The sequence below is a fragment of the Mastigoproctus giganteus genome, chromosome 5 (genome assembly GCF_048544385.1).
Source record: "Mastigoproctus giganteus isolate SK-2022 chromosome 5, ASM4854438v1, whole genome shotgun sequence".
NCBI lineage: Eukaryota > Metazoa > Arthropoda > Arachnida > Uropygi > Thelyphonidae > Mastigoproctus > Mastigoproctus giganteus.
The window spans coordinates 184,216,111-184,232,818 of record NC_143579.1 but is presented as its reverse complement, the minus strand read 5'-3'; the positions used below and the strand labels follow the sequence as shown (position 1 = coordinate 184,232,818).

At 38.2% G+C, this 16,708-nt stretch overlaps 1 protein-coding gene across 1 annotated transcript in view; it reads right to left on the bottom strand.

The window, feature by feature from the left end:
- The window catches only part of LOC150085913 (uncharacterized), a 137,052-nt gene that overhangs the window by 84,894 nt on the left and 35,450 nt on the right, over positions 1–16,708 (bottom strand). Inside the window, exons 11-12 of the mRNA XM_090374739.1 lie at positions 5,734–5,822; positions 4,699–4,842 (exon numbers count right to left, since the gene is read on the bottom strand). Of these exons, the coding sequence (XP_090230865.1) occupies positions 4,699–4,842; positions 5,734–5,822 (233 nt within the window). The remainder of the gene's footprint in view (positions 1–4,698; positions 4,843–5,733; positions 5,823–16,708) is intronic.

Sequence of the window (16,708 nt, the reverse complement as noted above, 5' to 3'; positions counted from 1 at the left end):
AATGACTCTGAGTATGTTCATTTTTTTCAGGCAAGACGTCTTTAGATGTTTAACGTGCTCTATGAAGTTCAACTTACTATCAAAAGTCAGACCAAGCAGACGAATGCTGCTCACAACTGAGATAGTTTGATTTGTTAAGTGTACTTCTGGATCTGGATGCATCTTCCTTTTGTTGCAAAAGTGAACTACTTTAGATTTTGAACAAGAGAGTCTATACCCATTCTGTGCCATCCATAACTGAATATTATTAATTGAAATTTGGAGCTGCCGCTCAATGAAAGTCATGTTTTGAGAACTGCAAGAAAAAGTGAAATCATCGGCATAGAGGTATGAATTCACAGTGCTGGGCATATATTTAGTCATATGGTTTATTCTTATTGCGAATAAGGTGGCACTGAGCACAGAGCCTTGTGGGACCCCTTCTTCTTGTATATATGTTTGAGAGAGAACTTGTCGGTATCGGACTTGAAAAGATCTGTGCTGAAGAAAATTCAATATGAAGTACGGTAAGTGGCCTCTCAGGTCAAGGGAATGCAGATCTCTTAGGATACCAAAACGCCATGTGGTGTCGAAGGCTTTTTCTACATCAAGGCATACCATGACGAGATGCTCATTTCGAATGAATGCATTCCTGATGTTTGTTTCCGCTTTGACCATGAGATCCAGGGCTGATCGATTTTTTCTGAATCCAAATTGATTGTCAGAAATTATATTCTTAGAGTCGAGAAACCAAGTAAGTCGACGGTGAATTATTTTTTCCAGGGTTTTGCTTAAGCAGCTGGTGAGAGAAATAGGTCTATAGTTTTCAGGAATGGAATGATCTTTTCCTGGTTTCGGAATTGCTATTATATAGGAGTGGTGCCAGGAACTGGGGAAACAATGTTCAAGAAAGATGCGATTGAAAAAAGTGAGCAGTGAACAGACCGATTCTTTATTTAAGTGTTGGAGCATTATGTAGTATATTCCGTCGGGGCCTGCAGCACTGTGTTTTGAGCTAGATATGGCTTCTTGAAGTTCAAGCATTGTAAGCGGCTGATTATAAGGTAAAGTACATTTACTCATAGATCTGAAGTTCAGTTTGGACTTTTCAGCTAATGCTTTGATCTTCTGGAATGATAGATCATATGCTGTTGAGGCAGATAGCTGTGAAAAAACAGTCCCTAGGGCATTGGCTATATCTACAGGAGAAGAAAGATCCTGTCCATTCCAGTTCAGAATTGGAGAGGATAATTGGGGAGCTTTGCCACTTAGTTGTTTTATTTTCCGCCATATTATTCTTGAATCAGTATTCTTATTAATCGTGCTCGCAAATCGAATCCAAGATTCTCTTTTAGCTTTCTTCCTAATGTGACGGGCCTTGGCTCTGAGTCTCTTGTAGTTTATAAGATTGGCGGTGGTGGGATATTTTCGAAACAGATTCCATGCTCGGTTTTTTTCTTTTTTTGCACCTTTGCACTCTTCGTTCCACCAATAGTTTGTGGTTCTATGGGTTGTTGACTGTGATTGTGGAATCGCAGTGCATGCAGCAGCGAGTATTTGTCTTGTGATGTGATCGGTAGCTGTGTCAATAGGACAGGTTTCGATGATCTGTTCATCAAAGGACACTCGGGAAGTGAATTTTGCCCAATCTGCTCTGTGAAATTTCCATTTTACATAGTTTTGGGAAATTATGGATTGTGCTGTTTGAATTTTACATATTAGCGGAAAGTGATCACTATTTAGCGGGTTGTCGAGGGCCGTCCACTCAATACTAGGGAAGAGGATCGGAGAGCATATCGAAAGGTCTATTGCAGAAGTTGTACCCGTAGAGAGATGGATGTAAGTTGGCAAGCCAGTATTTAGTATAATCAGATTTTGTCTGTCAGCAAGCTGTTCGATAAGTTGTCCTCGTCTATCTGCATTGGGAGAACCCCACAATGGATGGTGTCCATTGAAGTCACCCAATAAACAGATAGGGGTTGGCAACTGCTGAATAAGATCTTCCAGTTCATGGATGGTATAGGACTGATTGGGCGAAAGGTAGATAGAAACAATTGTCAAAGTAATACCAATCACAATACGTGTTGCAACAGCTTCGATGGAGGTTTGTAAAGGAATTAATCTGCAAGGTACTCTGGAGTCTATGAGTATGGCTACCCCTCCGTGAGCATTATTTGTAGCAGTTCTGTCTTTTCTAAAGAGTGCATAATTTTTAACTGAGAGTGACACATGACGTGTTAAATTTGTCTCCTGTAGGCAGATGCCTACGGGATGATAACGATCAATTAACTCGTGGATATCATCAATGTTACTGCGAATTCCTCTACAGTTCCACTGTATGATTTGGTGCATTATTTGGTTTTGTTACTTGAGGAAGATTCTGAGTCTTTTTTATTTCCAGGCTGTTTGTGGCGATCGAGTTTCATTTTCTCTTTTCTTGGAAAGTTTGGGCGTCCGGTATCCAAGACATCTTCTGCATGAAGATCTAGGATAGGTTCATTTGGGTCAGCATTGTTATCAGTGTCCATATTTTCTGAAGTGATATTGTTTGTCTTCCTATTTGTAACTGAGTCGGTTTTTGACTTTGAAATATCTGGTGGTCTATGTGGGGTTGCTGGTGGGACTGAGACAGGGGTGTTGTTGGCTCTATCTACTACCTTTAGCTCTTTTGGAGTCTGTTTCATTGATGGTGACAGTATAGATCGGGCCCAATCTGCAATCGACATTGTTGGGGGAACTGATACTTCAGTTTGTGTTGCTGTTGTTTGGTGTTTTTGCATTGCTGCTGCATAGGTGTTCTTAGGTGCGTTAAGCATAATTTGCTTTCTTGCCTCTTGGTATGTGACTTTTCGTTCTACCCTGTACTTTTGGATTTTTTTTTCAGTTTTCCATAGATCGCATGACTTGGAGTAGGCTGGATGCACGCCTTTGCAATTCAGACAGTGCGGTGTTTTGGCGTCACAGTCTGTGTGCGAATGTTCTTTCGACCCACAGTTTGGGCAGGCTGGATCTCCTCGACAAGCCATTTGTGCGTGACCAAATTTTTGACACTTGTAGCATCTTATAGGATTCGGGATAAAGGGTCGTACTCGGCAGTTGAGATAGCCGGCTTTGACACTGGATGGCAAGATAGGTGTTCCGAATGTCAGGATGATGTTGCGGGTGGGAACAAGTTCTCCATCTTTCCTGATCATGATGCGCTTGGCTTGTATTACTTTCTGATGTTTGAGTTCTTGGGCCAGTTCATCTTCTGTTACATTTATCAGATCCCACTCAGCAATTACTCCCTTGGAAGTATTTAGTGTTGCATGAGGGGTAACTTGAATGGGTAGCCCGCCAAATACTGTTAGTTTCAACAGTCTCTCAGAATGTGCACGACTCACTGTTTCTACCAAGAGGTCTCCAGATCTTAGTCTTCTCACCATTTTGGGAGAGCCCGCCACATTTTCCAAACATTTTTGTATAAGAAATGGTGAGAGAGTGCTCATAGATTTGTCCGACAGACTATGTAAGATAAGGAATGATGGGCATTCCTGTTGGTCTGTGTCTGTACGCAGTCGTTTAGACTTTGTTACATCGTGAGAAATTTCATGATCAGCATTGTTGATGGTACTGGATGAGCGCCTAGGCTGCTCAAGCTCTGGGTAATTGTCGTAGTCCATGTTAGGCTCCTTTTTGCCCTGGGAGGTTGACTTTCCCTCCCAAGTTTCCGGCCCCGCCACGGGGAGGCAGGAGCAGTGCCGCAAGGAGGCCAAGCGGTTAGATAAGTTAGTTGGTTAGTAAAATAGAGTAAATATATGTAATTAAAAAGAAAGGTGAGTTTCCTTCCTTGTTCTTACTTGTGATTTTTCAAGTATAGAACTGAATTATAAATGAACTTCCAGTAAAAAACGATATAACTTAATATAAACTTTTATCACTTGGAAAGATCGCTATATATTCGCACTTTGAACGCTTGACCTCGAATTCGCTTGGCACCCGGGGCCTATTAAGTCAGTATAATTGAACCTAACCAAAGGAGATCAGTTTTAAATTGGAGGATAACAAATATGGAGCGAATGCTGGATAAATCCTAGTTAATCTTGTGGTTCGATCATGTAAGAAGAATATTAACAAAGGATAATTGTTGTGTACATGGTCTGTGGGAAGGAATGGGGCATTGTCATTTAAAGTGGTGTGAATTGTAGCTGCAGTATTAATATCTGCTTCAACAAAATATTGACGTCTTATGTGGAATCTGACTCTTGTGTTAACAGCTATCTCGTGACCTGGTATTCTTTTGCCCAGTTTCGTGAATCGAATACTGTGGAGATCAGATGATGGCTCGGTAGAGTGAAAGTAGGGTTGAGGCATTCAGTAGCGTAATGGAATGAAAACATTTAGATTTCCGTGACATTCAAGAGCAGTCACCAAAACTTTGTGCTTCAAGCAACTCCTTTAATTTTCACTTCGAAATGATTGGATGAATTTAAGCTGATTTCCAAGATTTTACGAGAATGGGTTTTCCATTAGTGAAGGTCGTTTGAACCGACTGAGAAATGTCTGGGCTTAGCAGGTGGTATTTCGAGCTTTCTGATGCACCGTCTGGTTTTGAATGACGTGATGTTTTGCTCGGTAATGTAGAAAATCGGTCTCCAAATAAGGTAGATACTGAACGGCTCACGCGCGCGCACCCTCTCAGAAAGAATAAATCATAGAATATTACATTTATATACGTACCTATCAGGTAGGAATTTTTCTGGATCAGGATAGAATTCCGGATCGTGGTGCATCGAATAGACGGGGATATTAACGACCATGCCTTTAGGAAGAACTAGTCCAGTGTCCCCTAACGTGTAGTCTTCAGTTACTGTTCGGTCCAGACTGCAGAGGATAAAATAGAAAAATAATTCACTTATTGAATTTTTTTAAAGAGAAATTCATTACTCTTAAAATTACAGCAGTCCAACTATTTCAGTTGTCGTGTTCACCAAACAGTTTTATTATTATTTTTTTGTGATGTTCACATCCATACATTTATTTACCACAAGGGGCTCGTTGTGGTAATTAAATGCATGGAAGACGCTCTGAAATATTTGAACTCTTTCCACTGCATCATCTCTTCCATGATGTCCTACAGAAGTATAAGCTGCACTAGCCATTGATCCTGCAGAGATCGATATCCATGGCAGATTTTGCAGCCTCCAAGTCGTCCACTGTCACCAAGCAATCCAACAGCCGTCACAAATAAAATTTCAACTTTGCACAGGATATCGCGATAGATTAGTAATTTTAGTTTAATTTTTAGGGAGGACATTTCTAAAGGTATTTTATTAAGCTTATTGTGATATTTTTATTATTTAAATCTTTACTGTACTTAAATTACGGGCTCAACTGGAAAAGGTGCGCATAACATACTGTAGAAATTGTGTAATCTCCGTCCTCCCCACACCGAGTGGAAATGACCTGAATTTGAGTCCCGTCAATGACGTGAGGAATTTTTAAGGGCCTTTTCACAACGTGGCTGAGTTAGTCGGTCTCAACTGGAGGGAGCATGGATTTTACTCACGAAAACTCTGGTTTTTCTTCTAGCAAACAGAAAATCGCCCACAGAACCCACGCAAGACAGTCTCTGATGCCCAGAGACTGTCTTGTAAAACCCAATAACAAACCCAACAACAAATAAGCGTATTGTAACTCAAATGCTACAAATTATTGAGTATACGTAAACATGTCAAAACATGAAAAAAATATGAAGATATTGGTATTACTTGCTTTATTAAAGGTGGATACATTCGTAGCGTCTCAGCAATAACACAATCCAAGAAGGTCATCTTCTGAACAACATCGTAATTAAATTCTCCCTAGAGAAAAAAAAAGAGAATTATGTTCAATAAGAATAGCACGAATCCATGGACAAGACTGTATTAGTGAACATTCGTTTAGTAAAGTGTCAGTTTTTATTTTGTGCGAAAGGTACAGTGTGGGTGCAAGGCTTTTATTTTCTGAAAAGTTACAATTAAATAATCATTTGGAATTCGTCATTAATTTCTTTTTTTTTTATAGTGATTTCACTCATTATCGATTCTTTATTTTCCCTTTGTACACTTCAGGATAAATTCAAAAACAATTCTGAACTGTTTTGGAATTGTGACACACACACATATATATATATATATATATATATATATATAAAATATAAAAAAATAATAAATAACTTATGTAAAGTTAACTAAACAAGAACTAATTAATGCCATCTATACATATCTAGAAAGAACATTACGTCAGTCTTATTATATATTTTTTGTATAGTTTAAGTACAATTAGTAAAATAGGTGAGATATATTTCATATAGGATAAGCTGATTTTGTTTCATATATATGTACACACACACACACACACACACACACACACACACACACACACACACACACACACACACATATATATATATATATAATTATTGATAAAAAATAAAGAAAGAAAGTTAAAACGACAATATCTGTAACTAATATGTAAATAATATTTATGAGTCAATGCAGTTGCAAGCAATCATGCATTACACCCATAATGTCTATAATATTAAGGATAATATAAAGAATCATTAGAATAAGTAAATCAATCCAATAATAATACCATCAGGGATCTAAGAAAACGCAAAAAAAAAAAAAAAATAAAAATAAATATATATATATATATATATATTATCGCTTTTTACCGACAATCTAGATGACTTCAACTGGGGCAAACCACCCAGAATGAAGGCAAAAAACGACAAGAAGTTCTCTGTTTCTGTGAATCGAATATAAATAAATCGAAATAAGATAATAAAAGTTAAAAAAATTTAGAAATATTAGAATCAAAGGTAAGAAACATAAGTAAAATATAAATGTAAGCATATATTAATCATCGTTTACCCGACAGAGAACGTAATTTAATAATTACAATAAGATTAAATATATAATACATACTACATACTGACCGTATCTAGGACATAATGTAATAGTCGTCAAAATAATATGTGGTGCCCCCTATGTGACGGATACGGTAAAAATAAATAATTAAATTAAATTAACGCATAGAGAAACATGCAGATAGTAAGAAGAAAAACTAAAGGAGTAGGAATAATAGAACCTGAACTCCACAAAGGCGAAAAATAGTGGTATAGATAAGAAATAGTTTCTCCTACGTCCTCGGATTGCCCTAATAATTTCGGAGAAATAAAAATAAAGAGTGTAGAACAGCTTAAAGGCATTACAAGATATAAGTTGTGGCTCGGGTATGCCCGGGATCGCAAACCCGTTCCTATAGTAGGACCCTGAGCTGAATTTGCATGTTATCTCAGCGTGAACTTAAGTAAATTTAAATGAATTTAACTATATATTAACTATATATTTAAAAAAAAAAAAAATGATACACTGTAATTTGCAAGCCGGTGGGTACAAGTTTTCTACGCCGTAAGACACCAAGAATGCAAAGTGTATCCTATTTACATATATACATGGCACTAAATATAACGATTATATTGAAAATTATATTAAAACAATAGGTTCAGAAAACAAATTTTTGAAATTAATTATGTTTATCGCTTTCCTGAAATGATAGGGAAATTATTATTGATCAACCTGCCGTACAACGCTGTTAAGCCCGCTGAACAATTTTTATTACTATTGCAGATATAAGCAATCCTTAAACATTGCGATAAAATTATATTAGCATGCATTGATTTCGATATATTAGATTTCCAGTTTTTAAGGCTGACTACGTTAAAATTAAATGCATCTCTTTTATATATGTTTACATCTATATTATTATTATGGAATATTTCTATATGAAGATCCAGATCTATTTTTTTTTTTTTTTAATATATAGTTAAATTCACTTAAATTTACTTAAGTTCACGCTGAGATAACATGCAAATTCAGCTCAGAGTCCTACTATAGGAACGGGTTTGCGATCCCGGGCATACCCGAGCCACAACTTATATCTTGTAATGTCTTTAAACTGTCCTACACTCTTTATTTTTATTTCTCCGAAATTATTAGGGCAATCCGAGGACGTAGGAGAAACTATTTCTTATCTATACCACTATTTTTCGCCTTTGTGGAGTTCAGGTTCTATTTTTCCTACTCCTTTAGTTTTTCTTCTTACTATCTGCATGTTTCTCTATGCGTTAATTTAATTTAATTATTTATTTTTACCGTATCCATCACATAGGGGGCACCACTTATTATTTTGACGACTATTACATTATGTCCTAGATACGGTCAAATGTAGTATGTATTATATATCTAATCTTATTTTAATCATTAAATTACGTTCTCTGTCGGGTCAACGATGATTAATATATGCTTACATTTATATTTTACTTATATTTCTTACCTTTGATTCTAATATTTCTAAATTTTTTTAACATTTATTATCTTCTTTCGATTTATTTATATTCGATTTACATCCGGCCTATACTGGTTTATATTTGGTTAGATTTAAATTACTTAGCATATATTGATCATCACAGAAACAGAGAACTTCTTGTCGTTTTTTGCCTTCATTGTGGGTGGTTGGCCCCAGTTGAAGTCATCTAGATTGTCGGTAAAAAGCGATAATATATATATATATATATATATATAATTTTTTTTTTTTTTTTTTTTTTGCGTTTTCTTAGATCCCTGCTGGTATTATTATTGGATTGATTTACTTATTCTAATGGTTCTTTATATTATCCTTAATATCATATATATGTGTGTGTGTGTGTGTGTGTGTGTGTGTGTGTGTGTGTGTGTGTGTGTGTGTGTGTGTGTGTGTGTGTAATACGCCTATTGTCTTCGCCACTTTGGTCTGTCCGTCCGCATGTAATAACTCCGTTTCCCGTGGATGGATTTTATGAAATTTTATATTTGCGGCTTTCAGAAAGATTTCTAAAGGCATTCCAAATTTCATTAAAACAGGAAGAGTAGAATTGATAAATTTTCTTTATCAGTTCAGCAGCATATAATAACTAGACTCCCAATAGATGGGTTTACGTGAATAAATGCGCAATTGCGGATTGAGAAACATACTGTTCTCTCATCGTTCGCTGTTAAAAGTCTTTAATTTTTCTCTTATTTTTTTTAAATATAAATCATGAATTATTTCTATTTGAGGAAGAATGGCTGCAGAATAGATGCACCAAAGTTTTGCGCCTAGTCAGCGCGTGGCTGATTGTTGAAACAAAATCCAGTCTGTTGTTGTGGGCAGGTAGTTTGAATAAACTCAAGAAAGAAGTAAATATTGTTACAGGGGGATGGATAGGGGAATGTGAGAAGTGTTTTTTTTTTTTTTTTTTTTTGGCTGATGCTGTGAAAGTTTGCTTTCACATTGAACTACTAATATCGGTGCAATGATTCAAGACAGCACGTTTATGTGGCACCAGCAAAAAAATAAATTATAGTAACCAATTTCACCTTCCCTTCTTTCATTTCCTATTACTTTCAAATGTTTATCCATTTCCACCTTAAATTAAGATTAAGTTCCAACAAGACTGGGTGGAACGTCATTCCAACAATCAATAACTCTTTGGCTAAAGGAAAATTTTCGAACATCCCAGTCTGGATAGAATGTCATAGAATACTCAATAATTCTTTTAAGAGTTCTTCGATCACAGAAAAAGATCTCCACCGTGAGTTACTCCGGATCTTTCAGCCAACCATGCAAATGGCCACTGAACACATTTACTCTCTTGTAAGGTGTGTGTTCAGTTCCTCATAGGCAATGTACGATAAAGACCATTTTAACTGATCTACGATGTAAAGTGGTGGCGATGCACCAAAAGAAAAATTGGCATCATTGAATCATTACTAAGTTGTGCGCAAATTCTTGCTACCAACAAACAAATGATCACGATTCGCTGGTCTCCAGTTTACTAGAGACGAGATTATTCACCTGCTGGTACCAAGACTTGGAATTCTTGAATATAGGAGCTGCTGGTATCCAACGGTATTGCGCTATCTCCTGTGGACGCAGGATTCTTTGTGGTTATGACTGCCGTACGTGACAGAGGAGTGTTGACACAGGGAGGACTTGCGCTACTTCCCATAGGTGCTGGACATAGTCCACTTAGGACAGTACGTGCATAGTTGTCGTCCGCCTCATTGTGACATCCACAGATACCACGAAGCAGCTTACCTATTGATCGTTGCTTCCCGGTAGCAAGGTTGTCAGAAACAACTAAACAGCACACTGCACAAGCACAGCACCACGCTCTTTTTTGGCCATTGTACTGTCTTGAATATCAACAAGGAAAACCACTGAGGAGTAGAGCTGCTTATAACATTTAGAAACAGCTCTACGTAAGACATAACACGCATCCACGAATTCTTACTATTCGAATTCGCAGCACCTTCTGACATTCCTCTTCTGGATGCAAGAGCGTCATTCAGTTGACGCCTGGTCACTAGGGCTCAAAATACCGGTCAAAAATCTTAATACCGGTATTTCGATATTTTCAATTTATGAAACCGGGATACCGGTATTCCAAAAAAAAAAAACATTTTTCGCAATAAATTTTTATGACAATTAGATGCAATAAAGTAAGGAAAAAACAAATAATTACTTGAATTCACGTTTTAAATCAAACTTTTATTATAATAATAAAGATTCTAGCAAAAAGTATTAAACATACAGTTATTCTAAAAACAAATATAATAAGCATCCACAGTACCTGTCCGAATAAAGTGAGCTCTTAAGAAACTCAACAGTGTTATCGTTTAAACTGGATCTAATTTTGGTATATATTTAATTAGCGCCAGAAAATGTCCTTTTGGATTCTGTGCTGGTTGGTGTTTTGTACTGAGATAGTAGTAGACGAGTTGCAGTTTACCCCCAAACGTTATTCCCTCGTCTTCAAAAAAATCGTATTTCCTTTTTGACTTTTTATGGCACTAAATCCGTATTAACGCAAGAAAGGGACTGATGGTTAAGCTTGATGAGTTAACCGACACAATAATAGCGGGAGATTTTAATTTGCCTTTTCCGAAACACAGGGAGGCCAAGAAAGAGCTGGATGCTACATTGGGTGCATTGCACTTAACGCAGCTTCCGACACCAGTGACAAGGGGAATGCAGCAACTTGACCTGTTGTATCATAGTTCCTTAGACATAAGGCTAGCGCAAAACTGCATAAAATTTAAGTCGGACCACAATCCCATTGAAATAGAAGCAGCACTGAAGATACACAAATACATGCAGGGTAACCACACGAACTGGGAAAAGCAAAGGAAGTATCTTTTCTCCGTGAAGTATATTAATGCAGAGGTCATTCTCAGTCACCTGACTAGTTACAACTGGAATGACCTGCAAGAAAAGCCAGTAGACGAAGCTTTAGAAATGATCACTAAAAAGCTTTACCAAATAGCATTGGAAGGAGCAGCAAAAGAAATCAAAATATCTGAGAGAACAAAAGAATGGTTTAATCCACAACTGAAAGCAAGTTTCCTCAGGAAGCAAAAACTGTATAGAAAATGGCAAAGAACGGGTCATCCCGCCGATCACGTGCGTTATAAGAAGCAAAGCGCACATTTCATCAAACCAAAAAAGACAGGCACACTGCAATGTTGTTCATAACAAACTAAAACGAGCTTGTTGTTGTTATTGGGTTTAAAGACACAAGGGCATCTGAGGCCAAATTGTGTCTATTCATCGTTTAATTGCATGACTCTATCTTTATAGTTGTTAAATTATATACTGTTGTATAGGCCAATACATTTTAGGTATATTAAAAGTTCTTCAATATTTGCATTGTTTCCTAGGATAATGAGATAAATCAGGTGATACGTTAAGCCTTAGAAAATGGTTGGAAATTGATTGAAAAGTGTTTGACCAGATGGTTGAATGCAAGGGACAATCAAGCAGAAAGTGGCGGACTGTGAGCCGACTGTTACAGGATGAACACAGGTGGGATTTCTCCCAATAGCAAGTGGAGATGGGTATGATGTGTATTTCCAATTCTTAGCCTTGCCAACACCACTTCCTCACGTCTGTTTGGTCTGAAGCAAGAGAGCCACAGCTTTGGTTCTTGTTTTATTTGGTAAAGTTTGCTGTTAGTATTCCTTTTCCATATCTGTGACCAGTTGTGGTAACATGCTTTACGAATAACAGGTTTGTAATCAGTGTATGGAACCTGAGGATGTTGTGAGAGAGTGGGTTGAGGATGTTTAGCAGCATAGTCCGCACTTTCATTTCCCGGAATGCCAGAATGGCCAGGGATCCAGCAAAAGCAGATTGACAGATTGGACATACTACAGGAAAATAGTTGGGAATGAATTTCTTTCAATGTAGGATGAGAAGAGGAGAAATTCTTCCTTATGGCATTGATAGCACTGAGGGAATCCGTGTAAATTATTGCGGGTGAGATGCAAAGTTCAATAATCTTACTAAGTGCTAACTTGATGGCATAAAGCTCAGTAGTGAAGACACTGCATGATAAAGGTAGTGTGGCTGAAATTGTACATGTAGGAAAGACAGCTGCAGCACCTACCATACTATCAGTTTTGGACCCATCAGTATATATTTTACAGAAATCGGAGTTAAGATTAGCATGAGCTGAGTGCAACTGTCTCATGTTATTGGGAGATATGACATTCTTCCCCCACTGGAGAAAATGTGCGTCATGTGAGGCACAAACATACATCCAAGGTGGAATGGGTGCAGTTGTGTTCTGATAAATATCAGCTAAATCAATGTTCCAACTCAGAATAAGATCTTTGATCCTGAGAGAAGCAGGTCGATTTTCATGTGGCTTATTCTCATAAAAGGAATCCCACCGAGTGTGATAAAGATACTCCCAACTGGGGTGCGATGGAAGACTCTGGATCTTCGAAGCATAGAAAAGCAATAATGTTTTCCTACGGAGATGTAATGGAGGCTCGTGGGCTTCGATATAAAGACTTTGCATGGGAGAAGTCCTGAATGCGCCCAGAGCAGTCCTCAGGGCACTGTGCTGGATGACATTCAGCCGATCTAATGTGCTTTTCCTAGCTGAGTCATATACGGGAGAACCATAATCTAAGCGTGAACGGATCAGAGATTTGTAGAGGTGAAGTAAGGAGTACCGATCAGCTCCCCACGACATGGATGAGACTGATCGAAGCATGTTCAACTGTTTTAGACAAGTAGTTCGTAGATATGTGATATGTGCTTGGAAGTTAAGCTTACTATCTAAAATCAGACCGAGAAATCTGATGCTGTTTACTACAGGTATTGGAGAATTGTTTAGCCGTAATTCAGGATGGTGGTGGACAGCACGTTTCTTACAAAAGTGAGTGGTGGTAGACTTTTGTACAGCTAGACGATATCCGTTGCGTGACATCCAGGATTCAATTCTGTTAATGGCAAGTTGGAGTTGACGCTCAATGGTGTTCATGTTTTGCGATTGGCAAGAGATGGCGAGGTCATCCGCGTACATATATGCCTCCACAGTTTTGGGGATGTCTCTAGTTATGCTGTTGACTCGAATTGCAAATAACGTTGCGCTGAGTATAGATCCCTGCGGTACTCCTTCTTCCTGAATATGGGGTGTAGACAGTACGTTCTGATAACGGACCTGAAAAGAGCGGTGGCGCAAGAAATTCTGAATTATCTGAGGGAGATGACCCCTTAGTCCTAGATGATAAAGGTCCATAATAATACCATGTCGCCAGGTAGTATCAAATGCCTTTTCAATATCTAAATTGACCATGACTAGATGTTGCTTCATGACAAAGGCGTTGCGAATATTCGATTCAGCTTTGATAAGTACATCAAGAGTGGATCTGTTCTTACGAAAGCCGCTCTGATGATCTGTTAAAAGGTTCTCTGCTTCTAAGATCCAGGTAAGCCTCGTATGTATCATTCTTTCAAAAATTTTCCCCATGCAGCTTGTGAGAGATATTGGCCTATAATTGTTAACCAAAGAAGGGTCTTTGCCTGGTTTTGGTATGGCAAGTATATGAGAATGACGCCACGAAAGTGGATAATCATTTTCTGAGAAGATTCGATTATAGAAGATCAATAGGGTACGTAAGTCCTCTTCAAGTAATTGTTTTAGCATGATGTAATGTACGTCGTCTGGGCCGGCAGCACTATTTGAAGATTTATTTAAGGATTCTTTGAGTTCTGTTATATTAAATGGTTGATTGTATGGAAGTGAGAGCCGTGTGGAAAAGTTAATTTTGCGGCGTTCTGCATCTGCCTTGATGCGCTGAAAGGAGATGGAGTAGGAAGCAGAAGCAGATATTGAAGAAAATGATTCTGCTAGCGCATTCGCGGTTTCTTTAGGTGCCGAGAGATCTTTTCCATTCCAACAGAGTATTGGAGAGGGTGGTCGAATGAATTTTCCATTTAGCGCTTTAATTCTTCTCCAAATGAATCGTGGGTCAGTGTCTTTGGTGATAGTTGAGGCAAATGAGATCCAGGAGTCACGTTTGGCTTTTCTCCTAATCTGCCTTGCTTTGGCTTTAAGTCTTTTGTATTCTATTAGATTACTGGTTGTAGGAAACTTACGGAATTTGTTCCAAGCACGGTTTTTCTCACGCTTGGCATTAGAACAATCTGTGTTCCACCAGTTGTTATGGTGGGAGCACTTGTGAGGTCGTGACTTCGGAATTGAATTTTTTGCTGCATTTAATATCTGATTGGTAATGTAGTTAGTTACGTCTTCAATTCGATGTTGCTGAACATAACTCCTGTCTAACTGGACCTGGGTACAGTAGCTCTCCCAGTTTGCCTTCTTGAACTTCCAGGTGGATCGGTGCTCGAGATTTGCAGTTACCCTTGTTTGTAATGAGCAAAGGATTGGGAAGTGATCACTGTTTAGAGGATAGTTTAGCACTGACCATGTCATACTTGGGAGAATTGCTGGTGAGCAGATTGACAAGTCTATTGCAGAAGTAGATCCTGTAGATAGGTGAATATAAGTGGGAGATCCAGAATTTAGTATAGTTAGGTTGTTATTATTCATGAATGATTCTATTAATTTGCCTCTTGTGTCAATCGCAGGCGACCCCCATAATGGATGGTGGCCATTGAAGTCACCAAAAAGGCAGATTGGAGATGGTAGTTGCATAACCAAATTATCAAGTTCTGTATTTGATAATGGTTGAGAAGGGGATATATATATATAAGTTAGGGTGATTGATATACCGATTGAAATACGTGCTGCCACAGCTTCTAGACTAGTTTGTAATTGAATTTGCCTGGACGGTATGTTTGATTTTATAAGCACAGCTACTCCTCCACGAGCAGGAGATTCCGAAATCCTGTCTTTTCTATATATTGTATAGTTTGTAAATTTTGGTGAAGCTTGAGATGATAAGAAAGTTTCTTGTAGACATACTCCTATCGGATTATATTTAATCAGTAAATCTTTTATGTCATCAGAATTGCTTCTTAGTCCTGTACAATTCCACTGTATGATATTAGACATTATTTGAGTTTAGTTGTGCTCGATTGGTCTGACTGTTTTTTAGAAGTGGAGCATTTCGGTCTGTCTTGTTTTATTTTATCTTTTTTTGGAAAATAGGGGCGTACGGAATCCATGGTGTCATTTGCATGGAGTTCCAAAATGGGTTCCCCATTATCTAAACGCTCATCTACTTCCATACTGTTGGTAGGAGTTTCCATTTGTTTTGAACCTGTGTCAGATTTCGTTTGCTCTGTGTCATATGGGACCGATGGAGTATCACTAGGGATACTGACTGGGGTATTTGTAGCTTCGCTAGTTTTATTTTGAGGATTTTCTTTTTTTGAATTTGAAAGAGTAGATTTAAGCCAGTTAGCCATTGACGTATTAGGCGGAATTGATACATCTGTTTGTGCTCCAGTAGATACATAGTTTCTAGTGCGAACAGCGTAGGATCGACTGCTAGGCATGCTCAACATAACTTGCCTACGTGCCTCAGGAAACGTAACTTTATTTTCTACTTTATATTTTTGAATTTTTTTCCCTGTAATCCATAACTCGCAAGATTTGGAAAAGGCAGGGTGATTTCCCTTGCAGTTTGAACACGCAGGGGTTGCCGCTGAGCAATCAGCTTGAGTATGGTCTTTAGATCCACATATGGGACAGATGGAGTCACCTCTACATGCCTGCTGTGAATGACCATATTTCTGGCATTTGAAGCAACGAACGGGATTCGGAATATATGGTCTAATACGGCAATTCAAATAGCCAGCTTTGATTGAGGATGGTAAGTCTGGAGTATTGAATGTTAATATGATGGTTCTAGTTGGAGTTAGATTCCCATCTTTTTTACTCATAATTCTTTTTACATTTGTTACTTTTTGACTACTAAGTTCTTGGAGTAGTTCTTCTTCGGAGACTGAAATTAGGTCCCACTCACTGATCACACCTCTTGATGAATTTAAGGTTCTGTGGGGAGTAACTGATACTGTTAGCCCCCCAAAAGATGTTGTATTTAACAGCCGCTCAGAATGTTTCGAGGTGGCTGTTTCGATCAGGAGGTCTCCGGATTGGAGTCGCTTCACCATTTTTGGTGACCCTGCAATAGACTCTAGACACTTTTGTATCAAGAATGGTGATAACTTGCCTACAGGTTGGGCAGATAACGAATGTACCACCAAGAAGTTCGGGATATCATTTTGACATTTTGCTTCCCTTCGAAGCCTTTTTGGGTGAACACAGTCACGGTCAATTTCAGAAGTTTCTTGTCTTGAGCTCAATGGCTCTAAAGGTGGATAACTATTTGTATCCATATTAGCTCCTTTTGGCCCTGGG